The 25,975-nt window shown below is 48.6% G+C and overlaps 9 protein-coding genes across 9 annotated transcripts; 5 read left to right on the top strand and 4 right to left on the bottom strand.

Moving 5' to 3' along the window:
- Positions 1 to 370: 370 nt before the first annotated feature.
- On the top strand, positions 371 to 1,669 carry LTR64_007926 (uncharacterized protein; the record flags this gene model as incomplete). Its single annotated transcript, XM_064902242.1, has 1 exon — positions 371 to 1,669. One exon carries the CDS (start codon positions 371 to 373, stop codon positions 1,667 to 1,669), a length of 1,299 nt encoding a protein of 432 aa, XP_064751216.1.
- Positions 1,670 to 3,166: 1,497 nt separating this feature from the next.
- On the bottom strand, positions 3,167 to 4,754 carry LTR64_007925 (uncharacterized protein; the record flags this gene model as incomplete). Its single annotated transcript, XM_064902241.1, has 3 exons — positions 3,167 to 3,441; positions 3,505 to 4,002; positions 4,205 to 4,754. The coding sequence occupies 3 exons, from the start codon at positions 4,752 to 4,754 to the stop codon at positions 3,167 to 3,169; spliced, it is 1,323 nt and encodes a 440-aa protein (XP_064751215.1).
- Positions 4,755 to 6,753: 1,999 nt separating this feature from the next.
- LTR64_007924 (uncharacterized protein) lies at positions 6,754 to 7,440 on the top strand (the record flags this gene model as incomplete). Its single annotated transcript, XM_064902240.1, has 1 exon — positions 6,754 to 7,440. One exon carries the CDS (start codon positions 6,754 to 6,756, stop codon positions 7,438 to 7,440), a length of 687 nt encoding a protein of 228 aa, XP_064751214.1.
- A 221-nt stretch (positions 7,441 to 7,661) lies between these two features.
- Positions 7,662 to 8,541, bottom strand: LTR64_007923 (uncharacterized protein; the record flags this gene model as incomplete). Its single annotated transcript, XM_064902239.1, has 3 exons — positions 7,662 to 8,157; positions 8,206 to 8,348; positions 8,422 to 8,541. The coding sequence occupies 3 exons, from the start codon at positions 8,539 to 8,541 to the stop codon at positions 7,662 to 7,664; spliced, it is 759 nt and encodes a 252-aa protein (XP_064751213.1).
- Positions 8,542 to 10,669: 2,128 nt separating this feature from the next.
- Positions 10,670 to 11,481, top strand: LTR64_007922 (uncharacterized protein; the record flags this gene model as incomplete). The annotated part of the gene is made up of 3 exons (XM_064902238.1): positions 10,670 to 10,771; positions 10,819 to 10,889; positions 10,914 to 11,481. The coding sequence occupies 3 exons, from the start codon at positions 10,670 to 10,672 to the stop codon at positions 11,479 to 11,481; spliced, it is 741 nt and encodes a 246-aa protein (XP_064751212.1).
- A 176-nt stretch (positions 11,482 to 11,657) lies between these two features.
- LTR64_007921 (uncharacterized protein) lies at positions 11,658 to 12,482 on the top strand (the record flags this gene model as incomplete). The annotated part of the gene is made up of 2 exons (XM_064902237.1): positions 11,658 to 12,000; positions 12,046 to 12,482. 2 exons carry the CDS (start codon positions 11,658 to 11,660, stop codon positions 12,480 to 12,482), a joined length of 780 nt encoding a protein of 259 aa, XP_064751211.1.
- A 487-nt stretch (positions 12,483 to 12,969) lies between these two features.
- LTR64_007920 (uncharacterized protein) lies at positions 12,970 to 15,024 on the bottom strand (the record flags this gene model as incomplete). The annotated part of the gene is made up of 1 exon (XM_064902236.1): positions 12,970 to 15,024. The coding sequence occupies one exon, from the start codon at positions 15,022 to 15,024 to the stop codon at positions 12,970 to 12,972; it is 2,055 nt and encodes a 684-aa protein (XP_064751210.1).
- Positions 15,025 to 16,515: 1,491 nt separating this feature from the next.
- On the bottom strand, positions 16,516 to 21,957 carry TOP2 (DNA topoisomerase 2; the record flags this gene model as incomplete). The annotated part of the gene is made up of 1 exon (XM_064902235.1): positions 16,516 to 21,957. The coding sequence occupies one exon, from the start codon at positions 21,955 to 21,957 to the stop codon at positions 16,516 to 16,518; it is 5,442 nt and encodes a 1,813-aa protein (XP_064751209.1).
- Positions 21,958 to 23,149: 1,192 nt separating this feature from the next.
- On the top strand, positions 23,150 to 25,925 carry LTR64_007918 (uncharacterized protein; the record flags this gene model as incomplete). Its single annotated transcript, XM_064902234.1, has 2 exons — positions 23,150 to 23,491; positions 23,541 to 25,925. The coding sequence occupies 2 exons, from the start codon at positions 23,150 to 23,152 to the stop codon at positions 25,923 to 25,925; spliced, it is 2,727 nt and encodes a 908-aa protein (XP_064751208.1).
- Positions 25,926 to 25,975: the final 50 nt, after the last annotated feature.

The following is a 25,975-nucleotide window of genomic DNA, read 5'->3' as shown; positions in this document are numbered from 1 at the left end:
ATCCTTATTTCGCGATGTAGCTCGAATGAGCCAGAATCACATTGCGTGCTGGCTGCACTTGATCTGGTGATTATTCTGGACAATATCTGATGCAAGTACTGCGCAGCACGGATATTGAAGACCTTGGTGGACTACTATACTATTTCTAGCCACAATGCTTATGTGAATCTGGATAGAGCGACTCATCGGGACACGCTGGAACACTGCGCTGCGCTTGTTTACATCGCTGCTTTGTGCAATGACATGACTCCCACCCAGACGAAGGCAGAAACTTAGCACACTTGTGATAGATGCCTTCTGGTCTCCCTCCACTTCCACCCTATACAAGACCTTGCCTTTGCTGTATATAGTCTCTCAATACCAGTTCAACATGGACACCACCGTTTCACGAAGCTCATCACGATCATCCACTGTGGTCCTATCTACGCAGGATTCGATCACAGGCAGCAAGCGCAAACGTACGCGTGCCGAATCCGAGACGCCCAAAAGTCGGGACATGGATCGACATGCCCGTCCTCAGCTACAGAGAGCATCCAATTCAGTACACGGGGACCAGGTGGTACGCGGACGTATGTGTATACTAATACCTATGCAACGGTCAGTTGACGATGTTCCAGAAGTGCCGAATTCACCAGATGTCAGACGGCCAAGACCATCAACTACTAGAGAAGGTACTCGTGGACGTGACGCTTCGACAGATTCCTCAGATGACAAGCTACCTTATGCTTGTCCTTATGCCAAACATGATCCTAGAACTTACTCTCATTCTCGTCAAAGCACAAGTGGTGATCATGAGTATCGCAACTGCTCAACTGGATATTGGACGTCTATTGCACGACTCAAACAACATTTATATCGTACTCATGACAAGACTACGAGATGTTGTCAAAGGTGCTGGCAGAATCTTCCGAACGACGACAAGTATCGCGATCACATCCGCGCAGCAACCTGCAGACGTAACGCCGAACCCGTCGAGAAAATGGACGCCGAGCAGGTTGAGCTAGTCAAGGCACGGACTCAGGACAATTCGGAAGCATGGTACCATCTTTACAGCATCCTCTTCCCTGACGACGGAAGGCCTGCATCGCCGTATGCAGAGTGGGTTACTGGTGAGAACCTCAGACAGTGCTTCCGAGGTCTTCAGAAACGTCTACCAGTACTTTTGTGGCAGGCAGCAATTCAGTTTCAACTTTTGACGAGAGACGAGCAACCTACGAACACAAAATTATTTCGTACTAATGCACAAATTATCCATCAAGCACTTCGACGATGCCTGGAGGAATTTGCAGAAAGCACAGGTCTCAGACACGTCTTTGAGAGTGGCCCTGCCTCACCAACAGGGAGTATCGCAGGCAGTACTTCGAGTGAGCGTGGTAATCTTCCTGCAACCAGGATCCAATCAAATCCTGAGATACCAAGTCACAGACACGAAAGACATACTGCGTTCCAACCCGAAGACACAAGTTCCTCAGATGACGAGATGAGTATCGACCACACACTTCAATCTCATCAAACACCACATCACCCTCTAGCATATGCCACTCCGGCAGTCTCGATGCCATATACTTCGGCAAGCTTCACCGCGACCACCTTTGCGCCTTCCTACGAGGATCTCGTAGCTATGGAATCTATCTACCAGACGTATCACAACCATGAGGATAATTTTTAAATACTAATCGAATGCTAAGGACCATCGGTGCAGTAGTGAAGGATCGGAATTTCCAATTTAATACGATTTGGTCTTTGGACCATGCAGTCTTCGAGAAACGCCTATATCCACCAAAACGGTGGCTATCTGAATGTGGATGCTAGCAAGCTCATGGTTCTATGGGTCTACAACGATCGTCATGTCTGCAGGCTGGTCCCTCTCATGAAAATCATCTACTGTCAGTTTACATGCAGTCGTTTTTCCATGTGGTTCGGATTTTCATGCGGCTCTGACTTGTCGCGGGTACTCCAGGACAGGTGGAGGCTCTGCGGACTTTAGATCGTGCTAAAGCGCTGTACTGCAATGTTGGTGGAGTGGGCATTTTGTATATCATGTATCAAACATAAACTTCGACTATTCCGCAAGCATTTTCCCGAGTCTTTTCCTTCCCTTCTTACTCTCTGATCACTTGTTTCCTCTTTCACCAGCATAACTCTTCCACCAACGCATTCCACAAGTCAGGCGAGATAGCACGTCTTGAGACTGACCGACATGGCTGGTCAAATTTTACATGTAGCAATGACGCAACATTACAAGCGACCAAGCAAGAAGCGGTGACTTCTCAAATAAGCTTTCTCATCAGCTAGCTCTATTACGCTTGAAGTTTACGAGAAACTTCCTATACGCTTGCCGGATTTGGTAGGTACTGCCTCTGAAGAAGGTTAAAACGTCGTTGTGGTACGTATTCAGATCGACAGAAAAGGGAAGTCACTTGCGGGAAAGGCAATTTGCGTGAGTGTTGGGTCGGAACCGATGAGGTGTAATAATAACTTCGATGATGGTGGTGGTCAACCGACTCGCTACAGTAACGGGTAGAGTAACTGTGGATGGATGCGTTGCGGCTCGTCGTCACGTGGACCTAGAGATGAGGTCTTCGAGTCACATTTTCCCTAGAAACCTCTGCCGTTGGATCTCTTCTTGTTTACTAGGCTCATAGGCTACGTGATACCTTCCACCGAACATTTCGTGGAGGATGGAGAAATCGAGATTAGCATTGTGATACTATATTAATTGCAACGAAGAAGTCACCACGATATCGTGTGTAGTCACACAATCTGTGTCGAAGCTGAAAAGGAGCCGATGTTACAGTAAACATATCTGCAAGAGCAGCTCACGTCCCTCATGAAAGGCAGATCTCGCATTGCAGAAGTTTGGTGATGTAGAATCTATGTAATGTATGTGAACGCAGACGCCAAGACAAACTTTATTGAACTTCATACAGTCTCAAGGGTGGAACCATACTCAACTTGAGCTGATATTCTGCGAGTTTGTCTGATTCACGTCAAGGGCGTCAACATGGTTATTCATGCTTCTCGAACACTGATCAGATTTGAACCGCTACCTTTGTCCAAGCACCAGCTCTGAGTCGAGGTCGAAGTACTTGTAGTACTCGAGATGGACAGACCACCATTACCGCTGTGCTCTGGCACAGCGAGTCTCGGCGGAGTCACGATATGATTAGTCCAGCTGAACTGATATCTCCGCCAATCTCGACACTGCTGTTTTGATGCCTGTAAGCTCGCGCCGGCGGCTACGATTCCCTTGCGACGCAGGATCTGCTTGGGCGAGTAAAGCTCTCATGAAAGCTGTGATAACGTTGCCGAGCCCATGAGTGTCTTCATGAGCATTGGTAGCGACGGCGTTGTTGGCATTACTCCCCCACTTGGTGTGCACTCCAATCACCACCATTCCGCCTTCATCGTCATCCCATAGTACCGGTGCACCAGACATCCCTGCCAGAAGTCAGCATTTAACAAAACTTTGCAAGCTACGTTAGTAGTGCTAAGTGCTCTTACCCCCATACGTGTCAAGCCTGTGATGCAGCATCTTGTTTGTAGCTAAGTTCCAGGTCACGGTGCCACTGCTCTCAAACATGACCCTGCCTGCCTCTTTAAAGCCTCCGTATCTGTCGCGACCGGGAAAACCGACTGTCGTCAGCATCTCTGTACCGGCCACTAGCGTATCAGTAAAGCGGAATGGCTGCACGTCCCCAGAAAAGGGAGGGTCCACCTCTACTATTGCCAGATCGTTTGCTTCAGCTGCATTTGAGTGGTACCGTTTGTGAACTCCCATTCTGGTTGCATGGCGCTCCTCTGGTTCGCTGCTCTGCTTGATAGACCCGTTGGCCTCTGCCCGATAGCCAAGGAAAACAACCATCTTGGTGGCATACCCATATTGAGCACTGAAAACACAATGACCCGCAGTTATCAATGTGTTCCGACTGATCATGAAGCCTGTACCCTCAAACCTTACCTGAGGGTTGCCTTCGCAATAGAAAAACAACTTGCAGATTCCTACCAACAGTCAGTCTTTGTTAAAACGGAGGAAATGTGACTCACCACGAAACATAGCACCCGGCTTGATATCACTGACATCTACTGGCTCGTAACTGGTGTTGTCATCATTGAATATGCGTTCGTCTCTACCGCTATGAGACATCGACGCGGGAGGAAGTTTCGTGCTGACAGGCCTATTTTGGTTCGCTGCCTGTCTTACCAGCCTGATCTTTCTGCTTACCGAGCAATGTCACTTGCACGTTGTAGCGCTCTTCAGCGACTTGAGCCGCCTGCTTAGGGCTTTGGGGAACAGTGACGAGCACGATTCCGAGATTTGAGAAATACTCGGGCTGGGCCAGCGCCTTGATGAGCCTCACAATCTCCGTTGCTTCCAGAGACTTTGTCAGGACGATATTTATGTTGTCAATACTCCCAAACTTGCAAATGGCAGAAAGCTTGGAAATTGGCGACTCTAACCATTGATCAATGCTCTCCTGGGCAGCCGTGTACCCTCCGCTGGTAGTGTTCAACCACAAAACAGTGTATGCGTCACGAGGTAACTTGGTTGCAGTCGTCTTGGTCGAGACGTCACGAGTGAACGTTCCTGTGCGTGTACCAGTACTTTCTTTTGCTACCTCGCAACCAGGTCTAGGGGGATCTGACCTGAGACGTGACGCTAGTGTCTGTGTTTGGAGGCGGTCGCCGTGTGAGGTGGTAGCATAGCTCGCATCGGCAATGTTGACACGACTGTCGTCAAAGACTTGAGGCATGCGAGGGGTCTGGAGACCTGAGTGTCGGGGGTTGACAGGTTTGGAGGATCTGCCCAGTCGAGGAGAGTCCCACAGGTTTGAGCTCACCATAGAATCCAAGTCATAGTATTGGGCTTGGGATGATAGGTCCCTTGGCGTAAACTCTTCATCAGTGTCTTCTCTGGTGAAGTCGTTTATGACACGTAGACATATTGATCAGAGATGACCGTCGACCTGGTCAATGGAGGGCAAACGAACGACAAAAGTGCTGTCCACTGAACGAAACCACACCAAAGACGTGAACTTAGAGGAAGAGACGGTTTTAGCTGGTTGATTACCATAGTACCCTTTCATGATGCTGTACGATCAGATTAATCTTGAAATACAGATCAATCACTGCGGGAGAAAGTAAGGCTGAGAAATGGATGTGGCTGTTTCTGACAACACATCAACAAGGATTGTCGTCTGCACTCGCTTTGCCCTTTGCCTCGCATGGCAGTGGCAAAACTTCTCTGAGACGGCATTTTCGATATGGGCAAGCTTGCCGTGTGTCTGGGATTATTTGCATACAGTTACGGACTTTTGAGTGTCTTGACATGGCTGGAGTATGCTGGCCTCAAGCTTTAACAGTAGCGTTGCTCGCCAGTCATCAGCCGAGAACATACAATTCGTCAAGCTGCTGCTTGGACAACAGTCACTCTACTTGGCGAAGACATCATTCGTCGTAAAGTGCATAGACTTAGGCAGCAGGACGATTTTAGCTCGCCTGCGTTTTCTGGCCGGTGATCCTGCTCAGAGCAGGCATTGGTGCGCAGCACGAACTGGCAATCGTCTGGTGAGCCATGCGACGAAGATATTTGAAGATACCGATGGCATGCACGTGCAGGTGCGCTGAATGGCACTCTCGCTAGCATGCAATATCGTACGATCTAGGACTGTAATCGTGTTCGATCTTCTCGACTCTGCCACTATGTCGTCCTGACAAGTATCAGTTTTCAGTTTCGTCAGCCTTGGTGCTTGGCAGAATTAGAACATTGAAATGATGGTCGTGTTTGCACCGTTCTGTGATACTCAGGTTTGTCAGCGAGCACTCCAACCATTGCTGACATTACTCTTCGATCCCTCTTCCTGCAACCGCTCGGCACGAATTTGAGGTAAGAGCCCACAGAACAGCATTTGTAGTCGGAGCCTCAGTTTATCTGATAGTACTGTCAAGTAAAAAGAGCTGCTGGTAAAGTTCTTGCAGCACGTTTTAGGAGAGTGCGATCTTATCTCCGTATCGGAGTGTGTCGGTGAGGAAGCTGCGACCGCGCGCTCGGCTCGAGAGGCAATCTCTCGAGACGAAGCCTTGCCATAAGTGCTTTAGCTTATCCAGAAGGCAACATTCAAAGGCATAGTACTGCTCTTAATGTTCTTAGATGATATCGCGACACACTTTGGCTTCCTGGATCTCCGCTGTGTCGAGAGAGCATAACTTTGCTGGCCAATTTCGTGCATGGACGACATCGTCTGCAGTAATCAATCTCGTGATCGTTGATTGAGAGGGATGTTTGAGTGCTTGAGTAACCTGGAACGTAGAGACTACAAGCGTTCACGGAAAGACGATGGGCGGTTCCACTAGAGCTCCCACATCGGCAGCCAAACTGGATCTCAACCTTCTTTGATCATCCTATAATCACAAGTCAGCTTGCAGTGATCTGAAAGCTTTGATCTTGTATCATGTTACAAACAAGTCTACAAAGATTGGAGTGGAATAGATTCACGTTATCCTCCCAGCTGCATGTGGCGTTGGAAGGACGACCTTCCCCGTGCTTTAGCGATGAAAGCGCGGCCCAAACTCTCTGTAGCATCCCAAGCTCACATTCGTTCTAGATCACACGGATGTATGGCAATTGGCGGCGCTAAACAACAGTGCTAAATACTTGCATCCGATAGTAACAAAAGATTGCCTCTTGCTCCAAGAGTTGCGAGCTACAAGCTACTGATCCTCTAGCAGGAGCAAGCATTTTCTTTCCAAGCCATGGCAGCCAGTCAACACAAGATCGAGGTCTTGACAAACGAGGATCAACTACTGTCATGGACGGCAGCACAATTTTCATCCTTCGTCGGCACTGGCAACGTCCTACACGATGTTCTTTTCCCACCAGTAACACCACCAACTCCAGCACAGGTTGAAGTCGCCGCAGAAAGACACAAAGCAGTTTTCAGATCAATACCCGAGAATAGTATCTTCATTCAAATCAGGGATCCCTCCAATGGCAAAATCATGGGTGGTGCAAACTGGGAATTCTGGTCAAAGGATCCCAAGCGCTCGCCGAATGTGCCGGTGGACTGGATAGACACCTCGACAGATTACGGCAAACACGAGCATGCTTTTGCACAGAAGGTCATGGATGAGTTCATGGGCAGACGGGCTAGGGACATGGCTATGCCGCATGGTCTATTGCATCTCTGCTATACGGTGCCTGAGTATGAGCGTAAAGGTGTTGCCACAGCACTTGTTGCTTGGGGTCTTGAGAGAGTGGATAAGGAGGGCTGGACTGCATTTACAGAAGCAAGTCCGAGGGGATGGCCTGTGTATGAAAGGCTCGGGTTTGAGAGGATCGAAAGACTTGTTCTTAGATATGATGACTTGGGGGAGTATGCCAAAGGTCAAGGTGATGTGATTTGGACGTACATGGTGAGGCCAGCTCGGAACAAGTCGTAGATGGTTTACATAGCACGCATGCTTCCTGATGTTGGATGAGTGACTGTCGATATATCCATAAGCCGGTCGCATGCGGACTCAACGTCACGTTGGAATAAAAGCGCACTTTTAAGTAGCGTAGAATCGAACTCGAAGATATATGTGTCCTTGAGGATACTTCAAATTGTATCTATTTCCTGCCGTCTCCTTGTTGTACATGATATTATGTTCCGACATAGTGATCAAGTCCTCGTCACTTCTATTGTTTTCGTAACTCTAATTTCTCTTTCGCCAATCGTGGCTGCGTCTGCCGATTTGGGCGTCCACTGAGCGCTTATCTGTGTGTTCGACTGCTGAGACTCGAGTGGTATATCACCGTCCAGACGATTCCATTCACGACCAAGTACAAGACCTTTACTGCTCTCGTGGTCGCTGATACTCCGCTTTTGAGAGAGTTGAGAGATTTGGTTCTTGCTGGCTTTCCCATAAGTTCCGTATCTGGCTGTTTGTGACCGACTTCTGGATCCTTTTGCAGTGGTTGGTTCTATCGATGAGGCGAGGTAGCCAACGTCGAGAGCAGCGAGGAAGCGGAAGATTCTCCCAAGGGAAAGTGATACGACTGACAGATGTAGCTGGATCTGTGTTGGCATGCTTAGTCTGTATAGGGCAATGGTGTAGTTCTCGGACGTGTACGCGGCATGGATAAATGGTAGTCGAGCTATCGCGCAAGCTACAGGTCTAGAACAAAAGTCAGTGATGCAAGAGTACTAGAGCAGATAAACATACAAGAACTTTGAGCCAAGAATGACCAGGAGCTTGATCTTGCTGTCAGTCCGAAGATTGAGATCCTTGCTGACCATCATCACAACCGTGATCGAGTAGATGTCGCTAACGATGTCAAAAATACCGAAAGCGTACCACAGAGCAGACTGTCAGGGTTAGTAACAGATACTCCTATTCGGAAAGAAGCCGTACCTGATTGATGCATTGACCACCTCTTACATCCCAGAATGGATTTTGACATTCGAAGACGACAGCGAAGAGGAACCCGAGCATAGTCAGCATCACTCCGCCGGGCACCCAATAGTTCGATTGATCCCATGTTGTCGCAATTTGTAGCATGAATTGTACTCCTTTGAGCAAGAGTAACGATGTTACATACAGTATGTTGTTAACATATTCGAGCTTGCATCGTCAGTGAAAGCTTGTACATGTAATATTTTGTCAACACACCTTGACAAAACTTGCAACATCGCTGGCTGTCAGCATCTCAACAGTATAACCCAAGCCATATGTAACTTGATCTGCAGTGAGTGCCGATTGTGCTATATAGACGATCTGCTCTCCGTTAGTATTCAGAACAGCAAAACCCCGAGGCTAACCTACCAATGCAAGAGTAAGCAGCACATTCCACTCAAGACCTAGCTTTGAGCCTGCCACAACCTGCCTGTTCTTAAATTGGTACGCGAGCGAGCTGCCGACCACAAGAGCAGAGGCACCTGCGCTGCATATCGACAGGACTGCCAAGGCAGGACCCGGAGTGTCTGGAGTTATATGAGGTCGTCCTGTAGGAAGTGGCATGTCTTGGCTATCATCAGCATGAACGGTGTGCTGACTGCAGAAGAGGCGACAGGGACGATAGAAGACTATATGACTGCAAGATCAATTGCAAGCAGGCCTGCCTTCTACATTGTTGCAGACCCTCGTGCTGTTCATGTTGGACTCGAAAAGATGTGCCTGCCGATCAGCTAGTGAACCTACACATGTGCTGCTTGCAGTATCCGAAACGAAGTATTGAAGATAAGCATGAAGTTCCTCTAGTTGCGCTACGCAAGCCAACAAGGTCAAGTTCGACCTCATCAAGGCCTTGCATCACTGGCCAAGGAAGGTGCTGTACATCACAATATCAGACTCGTGGCTTGCGGGACGGCAGAGAAATGGCCCAAGGACTTGGCTTCGACAAGAGATTGGATACAGACGCTCGACTTGTTTAACGACAGTAGTAATGATGAGTGCAAACAAGCATGACAAGGTTTTCGACTACTTAGCCAAAGCTTAACGGAGATTCTCCGCCAATTCCGTCTAGATGGATCGGCACTTAGCGAACCAGCTCCAGGTCTTTTGCGACTTTGAGGACCAGTGAGAAATAAGGATCTGCACAGACATGGTTTCCACGCAACACGGCTTAGGTGCTGTTACTGCACGCTCACTCAGATAGTGGTGCAATTGGAGGGCAGTGCAGGGTGCTCTAGGGGCGACTGACAAGCAGGGACTCTATCGAAGCAGGTCTGCAATAATGCCAAGGGAGCTGGAACCTGAGATGGATTGACTTTATGTTTAGCTTTTTGGTTCATATGGCAGCATGGATGATACCCGATGGTGCTAGTTCCACATGTGCTGATCTCTCAACCAGATTTCAGAGCGGGAGTGTTGCACCACAATTGTTGTCTAATGGGCATAAGTGTGGAAGACATGGCTGAATATTGTCTGGAAAGTGGTCATACAAGCTGCCGTGATGCACAGTGGACAGTAATTCGACAACTTTGAGTAGTGGTTGTACCCACTGGACTTCGTCTAGAGGACTGAAGCTGTGGATATCTTCCTTGGATATGGTTTGTCTTTTCGGGATAAATGCATTTGAGTCAAGCCCAACCTGGCCTGAATCAAGCTGCAAGCCCACTCCTTGGCGCCTACAAGCTCTCTTCCATGGGAGCTTATCAAGTATGGGAACGAGAGCTTGCACTTCATTCGCCGATCAGGGACGCTCGCATCGCACTGAAACGTGCATATAGTTCTAGCTAGCAACATCACCCGTGTCCCCAACCCGCACGATATGAAGCTAACTCGTGAGCCCAGTATCTGTCACGCTCGAAGATTCCTCGTCGGCCTCATGCCAGCAAATGACATTGTTCTCGAAGAAAAGTAGCACGTTTTTTCCACGCGATTGTGAGCCTCCGCGTACCTCGACACTTGACTTCACAGTCGGACAAGGTTCGCGGGACTTGACACTCTCTTAGCTTGACGATTCGCGCCACGCTTGCCGAGGTAGTCTAGGTAGTCCTCGACTAGATTGCTCAGAGTGCTGGCCAATTGAGCACATCTGGGCAAGGGCGTCCTCGACTCTTCAGACCAAAGTCACTCTTCTGTTATTGCCGACCTTCTTCTCCCCTCGAACACCACACTGAGCATTGACATCCCAGCAGCAATGTCGTCCCCTTCAGAGTCCCTAGAGGGTGTTGAAACTCACGAAATGAAATCGGATATACATCGACCGACTGTGCTTCATGGAGATGTTACGCTCCAGTCCGAGGACCACGACTTGAGTCAATTCGGCTACAAGCCAGAGCTCGAGGTATGCCACAGATAAGCCTAAGGACATCTGTGCTAACATCTTGACAGCGTAGATTTGGTTTGTGGTCGATGGTTGGATTGTCATGCACAATCATGGTAACGTGGGAAGCATGGTTTACGTAAGTTCAGTGATACCGATGCAGGCCGGCATTGACTGGCGATAGAACATTCAACGTCGCCGTCATCGACGGTGGTCGTACTGGAGCTTTCTGGGGATTCCTCTTCGTCTGGGGAGGCTACACAACTGTCATTGCCTCGCTCTCCGAACTGGTGTCCATGGTCCCCACAGCTGCCGGTCAGTATCATTGGGCTTTCGAATTGTCGCCGCCAAAATACCGTAAATTCATTTCGTGGTTTACTGGCTGGCAGATTGTTCTTGCTTGGCAAGCAGACTTTGCTGCCGTGCTCTATCTGTGTGGCATCCTTATCCAGGCCATGGCTGTGCTAAATTATCCGAATTATGCTGCTGAACGATACCAAGCGACTTTGATCTTATGGGCTGTCATCGTTGCATCTGTTGCGTTCAACACGACTCTAGCTCGTCTGCTGCCGTGGGTCGAGGGTAGCATTCTGATTTGCCATTGTTTGGGATTCATCGTGGTCTTGGTACCGATCGTATACTTTGTGAGTCTGCCCTCGAAAAGACACTGGGGGTCTCGCAACCCGAGCACAGCCAAGGCATTCGTCGTTCACGAGCTAACGAATGGATAGGGACCTCATGTTCCTGCACGAGATGTATGGAACCAATTCGTCTCGTCTGGAGGATATTCTGATGGGACAGCCTTCTTTGTGTAAGTTGTCAGCCTTCACGAAGTGCAAAGCTGACATTAAATAGTGGATTGGTCGCAACAGTCTTTCCCTTCCTAGGAGCGGACGGTGCCATTCATATGGCAGAGGAGGTCAAGAACGCCCGTATGAACGTGCCAAGGGCCCTGATGATGAGCGTGACCATCAACGGTGTTCTCGGCATGGCAATGGCGATTGCTATCCTGTTCACACTAGGAAGTCTGGACGACATCGCAAGCATCACTTCTGCAGCTGTGTCCGGCAGTCCTCTGGTCGACTACTTTTACTTTGTGCTGGACGACAGAGGCTTTGCGACAGGTCTCACTTCACTGCTAGTAGCTATGTTCATTTTCGCTACGGTTGCAGTGTTGGCTTCGACATCGAGAGTGACATGGGCTTTTGCACGTGACAATGGTCTCCCTGGTTCGACCTGGATCAAGAAAGGTATGTCACTCTGTTGCGTATTAGAAATTGACTAACACTGTGCAGTACATCAGGGAACACATCTGCCATTGTGGTCTATCGCCTTGTCCGCAGTGATTTCTCTCCTCCTCAGTCTTATCAACATTGGCTCAGCAGTAGCATTCAATGCCATCGTTTCACTCACAATCGCATGCTACTGGGGCTCATACGCGATCCCGATCGCCCTCCTTGCATGGCGGAGAGCTACAAACCAGCCACTGAAGATGGGTCCTTGGAATCTCGGTAGGGCTGGTCTGCCCATCAACATTGTAGCAATCGTCTGGCTTGCTGTAACTTGGGTGTTCACCTTCTTCCCAATCGCGATTCCTGTGACTCCAGCCTCGATGAATTGGGCTTCGACACTATGGAGTGGATGCATGATTTTGGGCCTGGGATGGTATTTTATTCGACAGCACAAGCACTTCACTGGTCCTATTGTGCAGGTTGGTACGATGAATCTGTGATGGATCACATTTGTTTTTCAGCATATACTTAGTCCAGATGCTTAGACAGCAGTTTCACTTTTTGTAGTTGAAGGTCAATCTTACAATTTTGATATGTGTAATTGTCTCTGACAAGTGCGCAAAGCTCGAAATATAGCTTGGCAGAGAGGCATTGAACAGTGATCCGACCGTCAGGAAATGCTGATTAATACGTGTGTATCAGGCAGACTTGGAGGTGTCTCCTCGTAACGGCAGGCGTCTACCAAGGCGATACGTCTCGAAGTGCTTGGACCTTGGTGCAAGTACATGTTAGCAACAAACCAGTACTTTGATCAAGAGGAAGTCGGCAAACACGGGCTGCACATTACGAATACCGCGAAGAACAAAACCGCCAATGCATAATCGTGATCAAAGATAAGGGCAGAGTACATAACTGCCACCAACAATATAGATTGTTTCATGCTCATGATAAATCGCTAACCTCAAGCACACAACAATAACTTCATCTCTAAACATATAGACGTTCCTGCCTCAGACCCGATACACTCGCATCAGCAGGCGCAAGACCAATCCTGCCAACATTTCCTTCGTGTGTTGAAGGTCCGGCTCCTAGATCCCCAATCTTGACCTTGACGTTCTTGAGCATCCTTGCCCTATCAATACCTGACAGCATTGACCCCTCTGTGGGTAGTGGCACATGCTCGTTGTCTCGCGTGAGAGAGGAGACGTAGCCGAAGATATCTGGTGCCAAAGTCTTGGTACGTAGCCACCAAGAAGCGATGGCAGCTGCGAGAAGAATGGCTGAGGAAATGAAATCGATGGGAACCCAACGCCAATCGATTCTGTATGCTCGCACAAATGGTGCGCCATCCACGGTCAGTTTCATGTTCACGGCGTCTGAGCCTTTTTCCATGATGGCAGCGATGTCTTGTGGCATGTATTGTTGTATCATTGATTGCGAAAGCGTAAGATAGGTGTTGAAAACCTGGGTCATTGATAGAGCAGGTGGAGTGCCAATCCAAGCACTCGGATCGGAGGTATCGTACAAGCCAGTCCCACTTGTAGAAAGATAGTTGTAGACCAAGGGCGCGTCCATGACCCAGTCAAACGCTGGCCCTGTGGACAAAGTCAGATTGCTGAGAAAATTGTTACCGAACTCCAAGGAGTCGAAGGGCGTGCTGTAGCTCGTTGCTGCTGTGGCATTTGTGTTGTTGTGCCATCGCATGGCGTGAGGATAGCAGCCAGTCGTGACACATGATACTTTCAGGTCGATATTTTTCGTCGTTACATTGCAAACCCCTCTCAAAGCGAAATTCTGAGAGACGCCGCCAATTATCTGGAATCCTCCTCCTTCGAAGCGTTCCACGGTAGCATTCACGAGCATACTCGTCCTGTACCAGTATTCAAACTCTCGTAGAGCGTGACCGGCTGCATCGCGGGGAGCGTCAGGTCGATAGGAAGTGACGTTGAGACTGACAGAAGAGTTATAGCTTGTACCGTTGGGGAACATGTCAACTGGCAGTGCCTCGAGATCGGAGCATGCGACTGATAGATAGCTCGTGCTAAGTTCGTACGAACCTAGAATTTGCTGGTCATAATAACTTAAATCGTCTTTGTTCTTGGGGGTCCAAGATGCTAGAAGTGGTGAAACACCCTGATGACTCGTGTAAAGGTATTGGTTCTTGGACTGCTGAGACACATCGATCCAGCCTGTAACATGGGTAACAACCTTGTTCAATGTGCTCCCTGGATCGTGGGCCGCTATGACAGAATCGAGGTCTGGTATCAATGGTCCATCGTTTGTGCCCGCGGTCGGATCATCTCGTCTCCGAGTCATATCTCCCTTCAGGAGAAGAGCATTGGCAAAGCGGTAGTTCAGATCTCGGTAGGTAGCATACGTGACATTCGAAGCACCAGAAGAATTGAGAAAGTCGTTCACTCCTGAGTCGAAAATCGTTGGTCCATCTGGCCGCTGAACGAAGGCATAACGATCCTTGATGGCATCGGAATTACTTGCAACGTACTCCTCCTTGGCAGCCTGACTACCCAGATAGTAGAATGCCCAGATACAGACGAGGCAGGCGGACATGGTGCTGAAGGATCGTAAAGACCAGATGAGCTTGAGGGTACTTGGCAGACTAATACTTCCTTGAAGCTGTTCGAGTTCTGAGAGGTATGCTCCTTTCTGTGCTTTCCATAGTGCATATCGCTTCACGCATGTCGAGATGATGGTGACAAAAATGATGGTGAAGAGAGTGACCAGCTGACTGTTGAAGCTTACCAAGTACCAGGAGAGCTGACTAGCTTGGTCGAAATATGAGCCTGAATTGCCGCTGTCGAGCTTCCAAGCCAGAATCACCAACCCAGTTTTCACAATCAGAGCAACTGGCATAAATACGAGAAAGATGTCGTACGCTAACCACAAGTTCCGCTCCCATTTCGAAAGAACCAGAGGCTTTGGTTGTGTTGGCCATGCTGCAGCAGTTGGAACAACGGCTGCCTGACTATGCTCACTGTCAGGTCTGACTTCTGAGCTGCCAATCTGAGTTTCGTGCTTCTCCATGCCGGCGAATATTGAGGCGTAGTGTGTAGAGACCAGCAAGGGAAAGACCAAGGGAATGGCTGGAGAGCAAGAGAAGATATTTAAGATGCGCGAATTTGATGTGGCAGCGTTAGTTCTGCGAAGAGTTGTTCAAGCCGGAGACAAGAGTCTGACATCCATATTTTCTGGTTGATCATGAGCGGCTCTGCACAACAGCGCCTGGCTAGATGCAAACTTTCGAGACATCGCGTGTCTGCAATTCGAAGCCTACTGGAAACGTACCTGTAAAGGGTCAAGTCGTGCACCAAAACGAGTAAGCTTGCGTGCAAGAGGATGCTCTGAGTGGGTCAGCTGAAATAAACATCGACGCCAAGTGAGCTAGACATGCTCGATTGGTGGAAGTGAAGTTGTGGCGCTCAGCCAGACCGCGATCGCGTTTCCAACAACTCTCTTCGTGAGTGAGAGTCAGCTCAGCCATGATAACTCAATTTGTGAATCAACCAGCTGGAAGCGTCTGTTACGCGATATCTGCGTCAACGTTTCCGCTGCCACTGCTGTCGATCTTCCATGAGAGCAGGAGGTCGAAGGTGATGAGGACGACCTGCTGCGGGGTTGAAAGATCTGTCCTTACCTCTACTCATAGTCGGAAGGATGAAGGAAGGTGCAGAAAAATATCAGACGATACCACACAATAAGATGTGTACGAGAACGCGTGCACGTGGCGTGATGCCAGGATTCGGATCGTGCGGATGCGTACCTGAACTACTGCCTGGAAATTATTGTTGATAGCAATCCTTCCGAGCCACCCCACCAGCTTTATTGCTGTAGCTATGAGTCCTTCAATGGCCATGCTTTACCGCATGTCAATCTCCATCTACGAAGATATGTGACCTACCATGGATGCGATGCTTGCGACGAGTGTGACCAGCGAAAGAAGTGGTATGAGTAGAACCGCATAAATTCGTGGCCAATTGACCTAGTATCGAGAAGTGCTCGTAGGTTGTAACCAGCAACATATAGTGCAATCAGGTGCTCACCTCTTGCACCCACGAATAAATTGGAAATAAACCACACTGCTCCGGCTGCGAACCACCCTGTGGTCTTGTTCAAGTTCTCAATCTAAGTCTGCGACCTTGAGGACAGTAGAGCACGGTAGAGTGATAACGCTGATTCGTATACCCAGGTGACAATCTGGAAAGAACTAAATTTATATTCAGATTCGGGACCAGGATTGACCTTCACTGGTTCAAGGTACCTACGCCATAACATATGTATATGCAAACAGTAGAAAATCATCTCCAGCGTCACTTGACCAGTAAAGAGCCAACAATACAACTCGACACATGAAGCAAAGGCTTGCTGTTTCTGCTCCTGACTAAACTCCCTGAACACCTTGACACCCTGCTTGACAGCACTATCTAATGTTCCATTTACTCATGCTAATCTCCTGCACGGCCGGAGAAGCCCTTCCTAGTATGCCACGAACGCTGTAACTTAAGTACGACGCAGCGCTCAATCATCATCCATACTGAATGCTTCACTTTCCTCACTTTGCACGCCAAAGCCGTCACCTCCATCCTCATCCCCATCATCCCCAAAATCATATTTCTTCGCCTTGCTAGGAGCTGCAGCAGCTCTTCGACTTGGTCTGGTAGCTGCAGGTTTTGGTTGAATATCCTCATCAGAATCTAGTAAGTCGTCAACGACATCTGCCGTACCATCTGCGTCCATCATGTCCTCGTCAGAGTCGTCCACGTCAAGTTTCTTGTTCTTCGATTTCTCGAGTTTCTTAGCATATGCTTTTGCGGCTGGTGATTGAACAGCCGGTGCCGACTTTGCTGGAGCCGGAGCAACAGAAGATGAGGTCTTCTTTGCAGCTGCGGCTGGCTTCTTTACGGGTGCAGACTTCACAGGCTTTACCTTTGCAGAAGGTTCAGTCTTTTGCTTGGCGGATGCATTTTTAGCCGCGCCTGCTTTTGCCTTCGGCTTGACGATAGACTCGTCTTCGTCATTGTCAATCGGAGCGTCTGAATGGTCGATGCCGCTCTCAGCGTCAAGTATCTTCGCCTTCGTTTTCGTGGGCTTCGGCGCAGCATCTGTATCAAGCATATCTGTGTCCGAATCCAATATCGACAGGTCATGGACCGGAGGTGCAGGACGACTCTGTGCCTTCACTACGTTCGTGGCCTTGACTGCAGCGTCCTCTTGCCGTTTCTTGGTGTTGCCATTCACACTTGGCTTACTCTTGGTCGCTACCTTTGACGTCTTGTCCACGGAGATACCATTGGTAGTCGCAGCTGTCTTGGGGTCTGTGAAACCATCTTCTTTTTTGTTCTTACCCAACAGAGTACCTAGTCCTGTTAAAAAACTGTCTCCATCACTGCCACTGTCACTATCATCTGCAATCGCTGGTTTCTTGACTGGAACCGCTATTGGCTTGGTTGTAGCAGCCTTCGCAGTTGCTTTCGGTTTAGGTTTTGGTGCTTCAACCTCAGACTCGGATGCATTCTTGACGATGTCATTGATATCGTCTTCGTCCTCGCTATCGATAGCATAAGTCTTCTTTTTCGTCGCAGCTGCACGACCAACAGGCTTCGAGGCAGCCTTTACTGGTACATCGTCGAGGTCGTCTTCGTCGGAGTCATGCTTAATGCCATTCGACTTTGTGATCGGTTTAGTCTTTGTTACAGCAGGAGCAGGAGCATCAGATTCGAAATCGGAACTACCACGAATAGGATTAGCAAGCTTCTTCATATGGATAGGGCCAGAAAGGGATTCAAGGCCAGGATCCTCATCAGAACGTGCGGGCTTGGTCACGTCAACTTTCCGGGATAGTGCCTGGGGAGATCTGCTAAAAGCAGTCATATGGTTTTGAAATAGGGCCGGCTTCTTGGGTGAGGGAACATACTCCTTGTTTGTGCGATCGACCTTCTCAGCTTGTGTCTTGACAAAGCCAGAGAGAGTCGATTGCTTGTCTTTTGCAATCTTCGGCTTCGAATCAGCCAGCTTCTTGGATACTTTCGTCTTCGTGACCGCGAAATCATCGTCATCGTCTTTACGGGCTGTCCTCTTGTTGCCAGCGCCGAACTTCTTGGACTCTCGTCGTCCTTTTCTGACCTGCTTCGCACGATTCTTTTCATCTTCAAGCTGAAAGCGCCACTCAGTGATGAACTCATCAAGGTCAGCAGACCAGAGGTCCTCTCTCGATTTCTCTAAGAGCTCGTTGATTTCCAGCTCTTTCTCAGCAATCTGCTTCTCGAGGCGCTCGACACGCTCCTGGGTCAGGGACCATAAAGCCATACCAAGGAGGTAATCATACGAGCTGGCCTGGAGAGTTTCATCATTCTGATCATTATCATCGTCTTCGGCCTCGTCGACCAACTTTTCCAGCTCACCAGCTTTGCTAGCGTCTTCTTTCTTTGGGAAAGCATCAAAGCCAAGCTTTTTGAGCTCTGCAATAAGGACGGACTTTTTCTTGCGAGAGATTACGAGTTTGTTCTCAATGATCAGCTTGATGAATCTGGCCTGGTTGCTGAGCTTTTTCAGATCTTTGTTCATGTCTTCGAGCATGTGGTCTTTTCGAAGTTGATAGAATCGTAGCCTATAGGCATAGAATTCCTCCATAATGGCATCCACGGAAGCATACTTTGTGATGCGACCCTCTGGGTCAAATGCCACTAAATTTGATGTTGCCATTGTCTTGGACAATTTGAACTTCTCTTCTAGTCCCTCCTTCAGAGCCTGCTCCATGTGCTTTTCATCCAGTGTCACGTCAAAGTGCACATCCGCATGGGTGTTGTAGTCCTTGTAGTCTTTGATCCAGGAGGGTACCTTCTCAGCTTTGATGATCTCCTCAAGTCTCTCCTTGAAATCTTGCGTCCACATTCGGACTGGCAGTTCAGTGATTTCGACTTCTTGGTCAGACTTCTGTGTGACAACACCAGTGAACTTCCAGCGGTCTGGCCCAGCCTCAGTAACCTCGCCTTTGAACCCACGAAACCAGGGTCGCATCGGTTGAAAGTCCTCGCCTTTCATCTTCCGCCGAAGGTTGTCCACGATATCTTCAGGGCTATAGTTGGGAATAGAAGAGCTCCAACCCGTACCAATACCATCAGAGCCATTGATGAGGACCATAGGAACAACAGGCACGTACGTCTCGGGCTCGATCTGTTTGTCGTCGTCCGTGTTGTACTTCAGTAGCGGCTCATCAGCGGCATGGAAGAGCTTGCGAGCAAATGGCGAGAGCCTAGTGTAGATGTAACGAGCGCTGGCAGCATCTTGACCACCTTGTAAACGCGTACCAAATTGACCTGCTGGAAAGAGTGTATTGACATTGTTCGAGCCGACAAACGATTGAGCCAGACCTACGATGGTCTGTTGCAAAGAGACATCACCGTGTTGATAGGCAGTCAGACCAGAAACTAGACCTGCCAGTTCGACTACCTTCATGTCCTTCTTGATGTTTCGTTTGAAGCAAGTATAAAGGACTTTGCGCTGAGTTGGTTTGAGACCGTCAACGACTGATGGAATCGATCGAATGTTATCAGCCATGGAGAACAGGATGAGCTCTTTGTTAACGAAGTCTGTGTAGGAAATCTTTCTGGCCGAATGGTCGAAGTAGGTACCAGGTCTGAATTGTCTCAACCATTCTTTTCGCTCGTCGGCCTTCTTTTTCGAGAATGCCAATTCAATGAGCTCGACTTCCTCATCTTCCATGACTTCGAAGTCTTTGTGATGCTTGTCGAGGTCATTGAAATATTGCTGGGATTCCTCAATGGAACTGGTACCTAATCCTTTGTAATATTTGTGCTCCCAACCCTTCTCGTGCTTGTGAGCCTCCTTCCAGGCGAGATACTCGGGCATAGTGTAGAAAGCTCTAGCCTTGGTAGGATTTCGCGGGTCACCTTTCCAGACTTTAATAATTGGTGTGATAAATTCGACCAGAAAGCCTGGAATCTTGAGCAAGCTAGGGAAAGACACTTGCAAGAAATTGATAAGCAAACCCTTGATGTGAGAGCCATCGTGATCCTGATCGGTCATTATCATGAGATGGCCATATCTGAGAGATTTGGTATCAGTGTACACCGTCTTGTGTTTCAGACCAAGGAAGTTCTTAATATTCTGAATTTCTTTGTTCTTAGAGACCTGCTCGGGGTTTGCATCACGCACGTTGAGCAGTTTGCCACGTAGTGGAAAGACACCAACGACATCAGCACCAACGACAGCTCTGCCTGCCATTGCCATACCCTTGGCTGATTCACCTTCGGTCAGGATCAACGTGCATAGATGGCCATCTTTCGTGCCCGCCTTGTTGGCATCGGTCAACTTTGGGTCGTGTATGCGGCTGCGACGTGCGCCGTCGGACTTTTTCAGTATCTGATCAGCTTTCTTCTCTGCGAAAGCCATGATGTTCTCGATGACTTGTGTTTTCTGTACTTTCTTGATGAATTCGTCGGAGACGACGCATTTGCTACCGAACTGGCTAGCTTTGGTGGTAAGCTGTTCTTTGGTTTGAGAGCTAAAGGCTGGGTTGACGATCAAGCAGTTGACGAAGATGAAGATGTGATTTCGAATTTGGTTCGCCTTTAGCTGAGCTCCCGTCTTGTTTTTCTTCTTCATAAAGTCGGCTAGCTTGCCAGTAATCTGATCTGCGATGTAATTGACGTGAGTACCACCAACAGTGGTTGCGATCGAGTTGACGAAGGAGACTTGTTGGAAAGAGCCGTCAGATACAGCAAAGCCGATTTCCCATCGATCGCCACATTTTTCAGTGATGATTTCAGATTGATCATGCTGAGCCTCTTCACCTCTTTCGTCCTTGATGGCTTTCGTGTACAGCTCAATGTATTTTTTGAAATTGCTTATAGGAATTCGCGAGCCATTAAGATGAATTTTGACACCAGGCATAGTACCACACAGATCGTAGACTCGACGTGTGAACAAGGCAACGTGATCGTCGTCCAAACCGTCAAGGCCAAATTTAGCAAAGTCGGGCTTGAAGGTAACTTTTGTGTAGTCATCTTTGGAGGTAGTATCAGCAATTTTTGCCTTGCCCATATTCGACATATTGTCAGACCATGTCTGCTTGTACTTCTTCTTGTGCGATTTGTCTGAAGTTTCGACAGTAAATTCGGTGGAAAAGATGTTGCAGAGCTTTGCACCATAACCATTTCGACCACCAGTGACTTTTTGTTGATTATCGTCAAAGTTGGAGCCAGCCAACAAATGACCGAAGATCATCTCTGGAATATAGACCTGCTCTTTAGAGTGGATCTCGACTGGGATACCCTTTCCATCGTTCTGAACGCTGATCTCGCCCTTTTCGCGATCTATCACAACCTTGATCTCTTTCATGTTTGGGTCATTCTGTTTGTTGTCTGCAGCGTTGACCAAGATCTCATCGAAGATCTTGAAGAGACCAGGGACATAAGTAATCTCGCGATACTCCATAGAGCTGGTCTCGATGTTGTAAACCCATGTCTGCTTTTCCGTCTTCTCAATGGAGCCAATATAAGTGTCTGGACGCTTGATGATGTGCTCAAGTTGGGTGAGCTTCTGATACTGTTCCGAGACTCGCTTCTTCTTAGTCTGTTTCGATGATTCACCCAATGCTTCCATATTCTCCTGGACCAACTCGGCTAGAGGCTTGTTGTGGGGGCTCTTAACCGCATTGGCTGTCATCTTCTGCTTCTTTGCTTTGGGAGGAGTGTCGTTGAGCAGGGACTCATCGTCAAAAGCACCAGGCTCATTGTCGGAATCGTTCTCTTCGTCCTTAACGCGTTTTTTAGGGATTGTGGGTTTGGGTTTGGCAGGTTTCGTTGCCTTGGGTACGGTGGCTTTCTTGGGAACTTTCTCTTTCGGTGGTGCCTTGACTACTTTGGCCTTTGCTTTTGGTTTGGGCGCGAAATCTGACTCCTCCGACAGGACGTCGAAAGCTGATTCTTCGTCACTCATCGTGTCGTACTCGCCTCGTGTTGATCGTGAATTTGTGACAGGAAACAAGTCGAGGTAGGGAAGACAGAGCGAAAAGGAGCGTGAGAGTTAGGTAGAAACGCGATCGCGAACGTGGAGATAGTCGCGAAGGTCAATGGGTGAAGTACGTGGTCGACATAATCGACTGGTTGTTCTGAATAAACAAGGCCTCACGCTTCACCAATATTTCTGCCTCGCGTCGTCAATGTTTACCACTTTACAAAACTCGGCCTAGCCTACTTCTTAGCGCCCGCAGGTCTTCTAGTCACGTGAAAGCACTACCAATCAGCTTGCCAGACTCAAATCGACCTGCGACCCAAACGCAGGGATGCTCGTACTGTTTGTTCCCTCTATTCCGCTGCTCGAGCATTTGCAGTTAACAGAAGAGGGGTGGCTATGAAGAAAGAAGAACTACTGAAAGATATTTGACGAACCCTTTGAAAGGTGCTTACATGACGACAATGTCGTATACTTACTCATAGCTCCTGCCTGATTTACTGATCACAGCTGTACCATGTTCTCACTCGCACTTTCCGATTCAGAACCACTGCAGGAGCGACCGCAACTCGAACTCGTGTTCAGCCTCCATAACACCACGTGAGTTGTTCCCATCATTGTCTCACAACCTTGGAGTTCTTCTGCTTTGTTCTTGATCTTCTTTCAGCCCATTTCTCCACGTAGAATGTTTCCCGTACAAAGAGAGTGACGATGACTCGCGGCATGAGCACGGGGTAAGTCGACGAACGAGCCTCCCAGGAATGCTGTACTATCTTCGATTCAGTAATGCTCGACAGCTTGTAACCAGCGTGATTGAAAGCTCCAAAGGCCATTCCGAGATTGGTTCAAAGAGAGTTTCGTCACCCCTGATCGGCTCCATCTGCACCGTGAGTGGGCAAACCAGTCAAAAGCGAGGCAAGCCACCAAACCACTATCGATCGCCTGGCCCGCAGTAACTGCGACTGTAACTCCAGTTGCAGCCCTCAATTCTTCTTCTTCTTCCTCCACGTTGTCGATATTGTCAATAGTCGTGCTCGCAGTCTCGCTGGCGAGGCTTTGTATCCCGTCACTCCTTCAACCCTTCAGCACATAGCCAGAGCATCACTCCTTCTGCTCTGATTGGGAGAAACCGCCCGTACTTTCATTAATCACAAATTACAGCACAGCTCGATTCAAAATGATAGACGAAACTTCTAATGCACTACCTATTGTGCAAACGATTGAGGAAGAAGAAGTTCAACCAGAGAATGTTCCTTTGCCTACCGACTCAATGATCACTGTACGGTTGTCGGACCTCGACCTGAATACTCATCCCATAATTGTGGAAGAGCCAGTAGAGGAGCACCCAATCGACGTCGTTACAGGGACTGCACACTCTAGTACAGTCTCCTCACTATCTACCTCATCTTCGAGACCATCTAGCAGAAGTTCAAACGCGTCGAGCACTTCCAACTCGGTTGACTGGGAAGGTCTTGACAAGACTGAGGAGCAAGAGGTCAAAGATGAGGCTACAGACGAGGTACGTTCGTTCCTACACAGGCAGCATGCACTTACTAACCTCCTTTCAGTCAACCGCCCTTCTTCTGGCCAGGCTCGAACAGGAGAACAATGCTCTTGCAATCGATCCCAAATCGGGCATTTCTCCGAAGAGACAAAGAGCTGACACTCGTCCCATGCCGAGGCCCATGTCTGTTCATGGCCTGAAGAAGTTGGTCAACGGCCCACAAAGACAATCTCTACGATACTCTCTCGTACCTGCACCTGCTATGACCGAGCTCGATTTCTGGGCAGCCCTCGTGCAAGATTATCCTCAGACCGTCCAACGATTACCTACCCTTACCTCCAATAAGATTCGAGGAGGTGTGCCTCCACCGCTCCGAGGCGTGGTATGGCCCAGTATTGCTGGTGCTCACGATCCAAAACTTCACGAAGACTTCCAAAGGTTATCGATCGAGACGAGCCCCTATGACGGTCTAATAGGAAAAGACGTAGGCAGGAGCTTTCCCAATGTCGATATGTTTAAAGAGAAGGATGGCGAAGGTCAACAAATGCTTAGAAGAGTCCTCAAAGCTTTCAGCTTGTATGACGAAAAGATCGGCTACTGTCAAGGTCTTGGGTTTGTGGTCGGTCCTCTATTGATGCACATGAGCGAACCTGAGGCTTTTGCTGTATTGGTCAGACTCATGGAGCATTACGACCTACGATCCTGCTATACTCCTGATCTGGCTGGTCTGCATTTACGCATCTACCAGTTTCAGCAATTGCTCACCAAACATATGCCAGAACTTTCTGCTCATCTGACCGCGCTGAATGTTGAGCCACTATATGTCTCCCAGTGGTTCCTGTCATTCTTTGCAGTTACGTGTCCCTTGCCCATGCTATTACGGATTTACGACATTATTTTGGCAGAAGGTGCTACAGAAACTCTAATGAGAGTGGCTTTGTCACTCATGCAAAGAAACCAAAAGAAACTTCTGGCTTTCTCCGAATTCGAGGATGTCATGCAATTTCTGCTCTCACGAAGTCTGTGGGATACCTATGCTCAACACGCCGACGATATGGTCACAGATTTCACCTCACTCACCAATCTTGTTAGCCGCGAGACATTACAAAACCTCGAAGGAGACTTCAAACAATCACAAACGCCTGTCATACCATCTCCACTGAAAAGTGCTGCGACCTCTTTACTTGGCAGGTTCTGGGCTGGTGCCAGTCATCAACAAACAAAGTCAAATTTGAGCCTCAGAATTCCTGGTGAATCTGTGACTGTCACCACGTTACGTAAGACTTCTTCTGGCAACAGTCTCACTTCAACAGTGGCTTCGATCGAGATAACCACCTCCGATAAAACTTCGGAAAGCACTGATCTTTCTGACGCGGGTCGAGCGAAAAGCGAGGTCATTTCTTTGGCGTCATCTGATACTGCACCTACCACTATGTCGGACAAAGGTTTACACAGTCAAATAGAAGATTTACTTACTGCGCTTGGAAAGTTGCAATATCAGCAAATGGAACTGGCACGTGAGTTGCAACGTGAACGAGAGGAACGAGAGGAAGAACGAACATTGGCAACTTCTCTTCTTCACCAATTGCGCAAGCAAAGAGAAGAGAGGCGACTATCTACTTATGACGAAGAGTCGGCAAAGGCAGACGATGAGATCGAGGAGTTGATCAATAATGCAAGCCAGAAGTTATGCCCCACAGAATCCCGAAGGATATCCATAATCCAAACCAAGCACCAATTGCGAGACGCGGCGGTTGAATGGAAGGAAAAGCATGAAACAGAAGCTGCTAGATGTCAAGACCTGATGAGACAACTCGACGAGCGAGATTCCGAACACAACACATTACGGGACGAACTGAGGGAGGCCCGCCAACGCATTCAGGATGCTCACAAGGACAAGCAGCGCCTGGAGAGGCAAGTTCAAGATCTCAAAACTCAAAATCGGTCGAGTCCTGCACTCGAGTCTCCTCAAGACCTTTATACACCTATCAGCGAGAAAACGGAGCTAGAGCTAAAGCTACCACCTCCGGCCAAAGGACTGAGAGAGTTCAGACTGGGCCGAGCAGACAATCCTCGCGCTTCCTCTCTGCAATTCTCGAAACGCTGTAGCAGTCTTATGATGGCACCCCCACCAGTTGAGCAGACTCAATCTCACGAAGCTTTGTTGCTTGATTTAGTCAACGCGAAGACTGCGGAGGCTGTGGCAAGACAGGAGCTGGAAGAGACGAAAGGCAAACTAGATGCATTGCGAAAGATCATCAGTGGAGGCGCTATGACACCAACACTGAGTGCAAAGTTTGAGCACAGCAGTAGTGCGTCAATATTCGGGACCACTCCGCCGTCCGCATCAGCAAAGACTCCTGAGATGCCCAAACCTGCTACACATGCTCATGCTCCTTCGACGAGTAGTGTAGGTGGGTTCTTCTCCGGATGGGGCAAGCGGACATGATAAATATTCTTTCTGTGTGAATGATATATGATGGTTCTTTCTCCATGTTG

The sequence above is a fragment of the Lithohypha guttulata genome (assembly GCF_036872675.1).
Source record: "Lithohypha guttulata strain CCFEE 5908 chromosome Unknown scaffold_7, whole genome shotgun sequence".
In the NCBI taxonomy this organism is placed as follows: Eukaryota; Fungi; Ascomycota; class Eurotiomycetes; order Chaetothyriales; family Trichomeriaceae; genus Lithohypha; species Lithohypha guttulata.
This window is presented reverse-complemented; position numbering and strand designations above follow the sequence as displayed.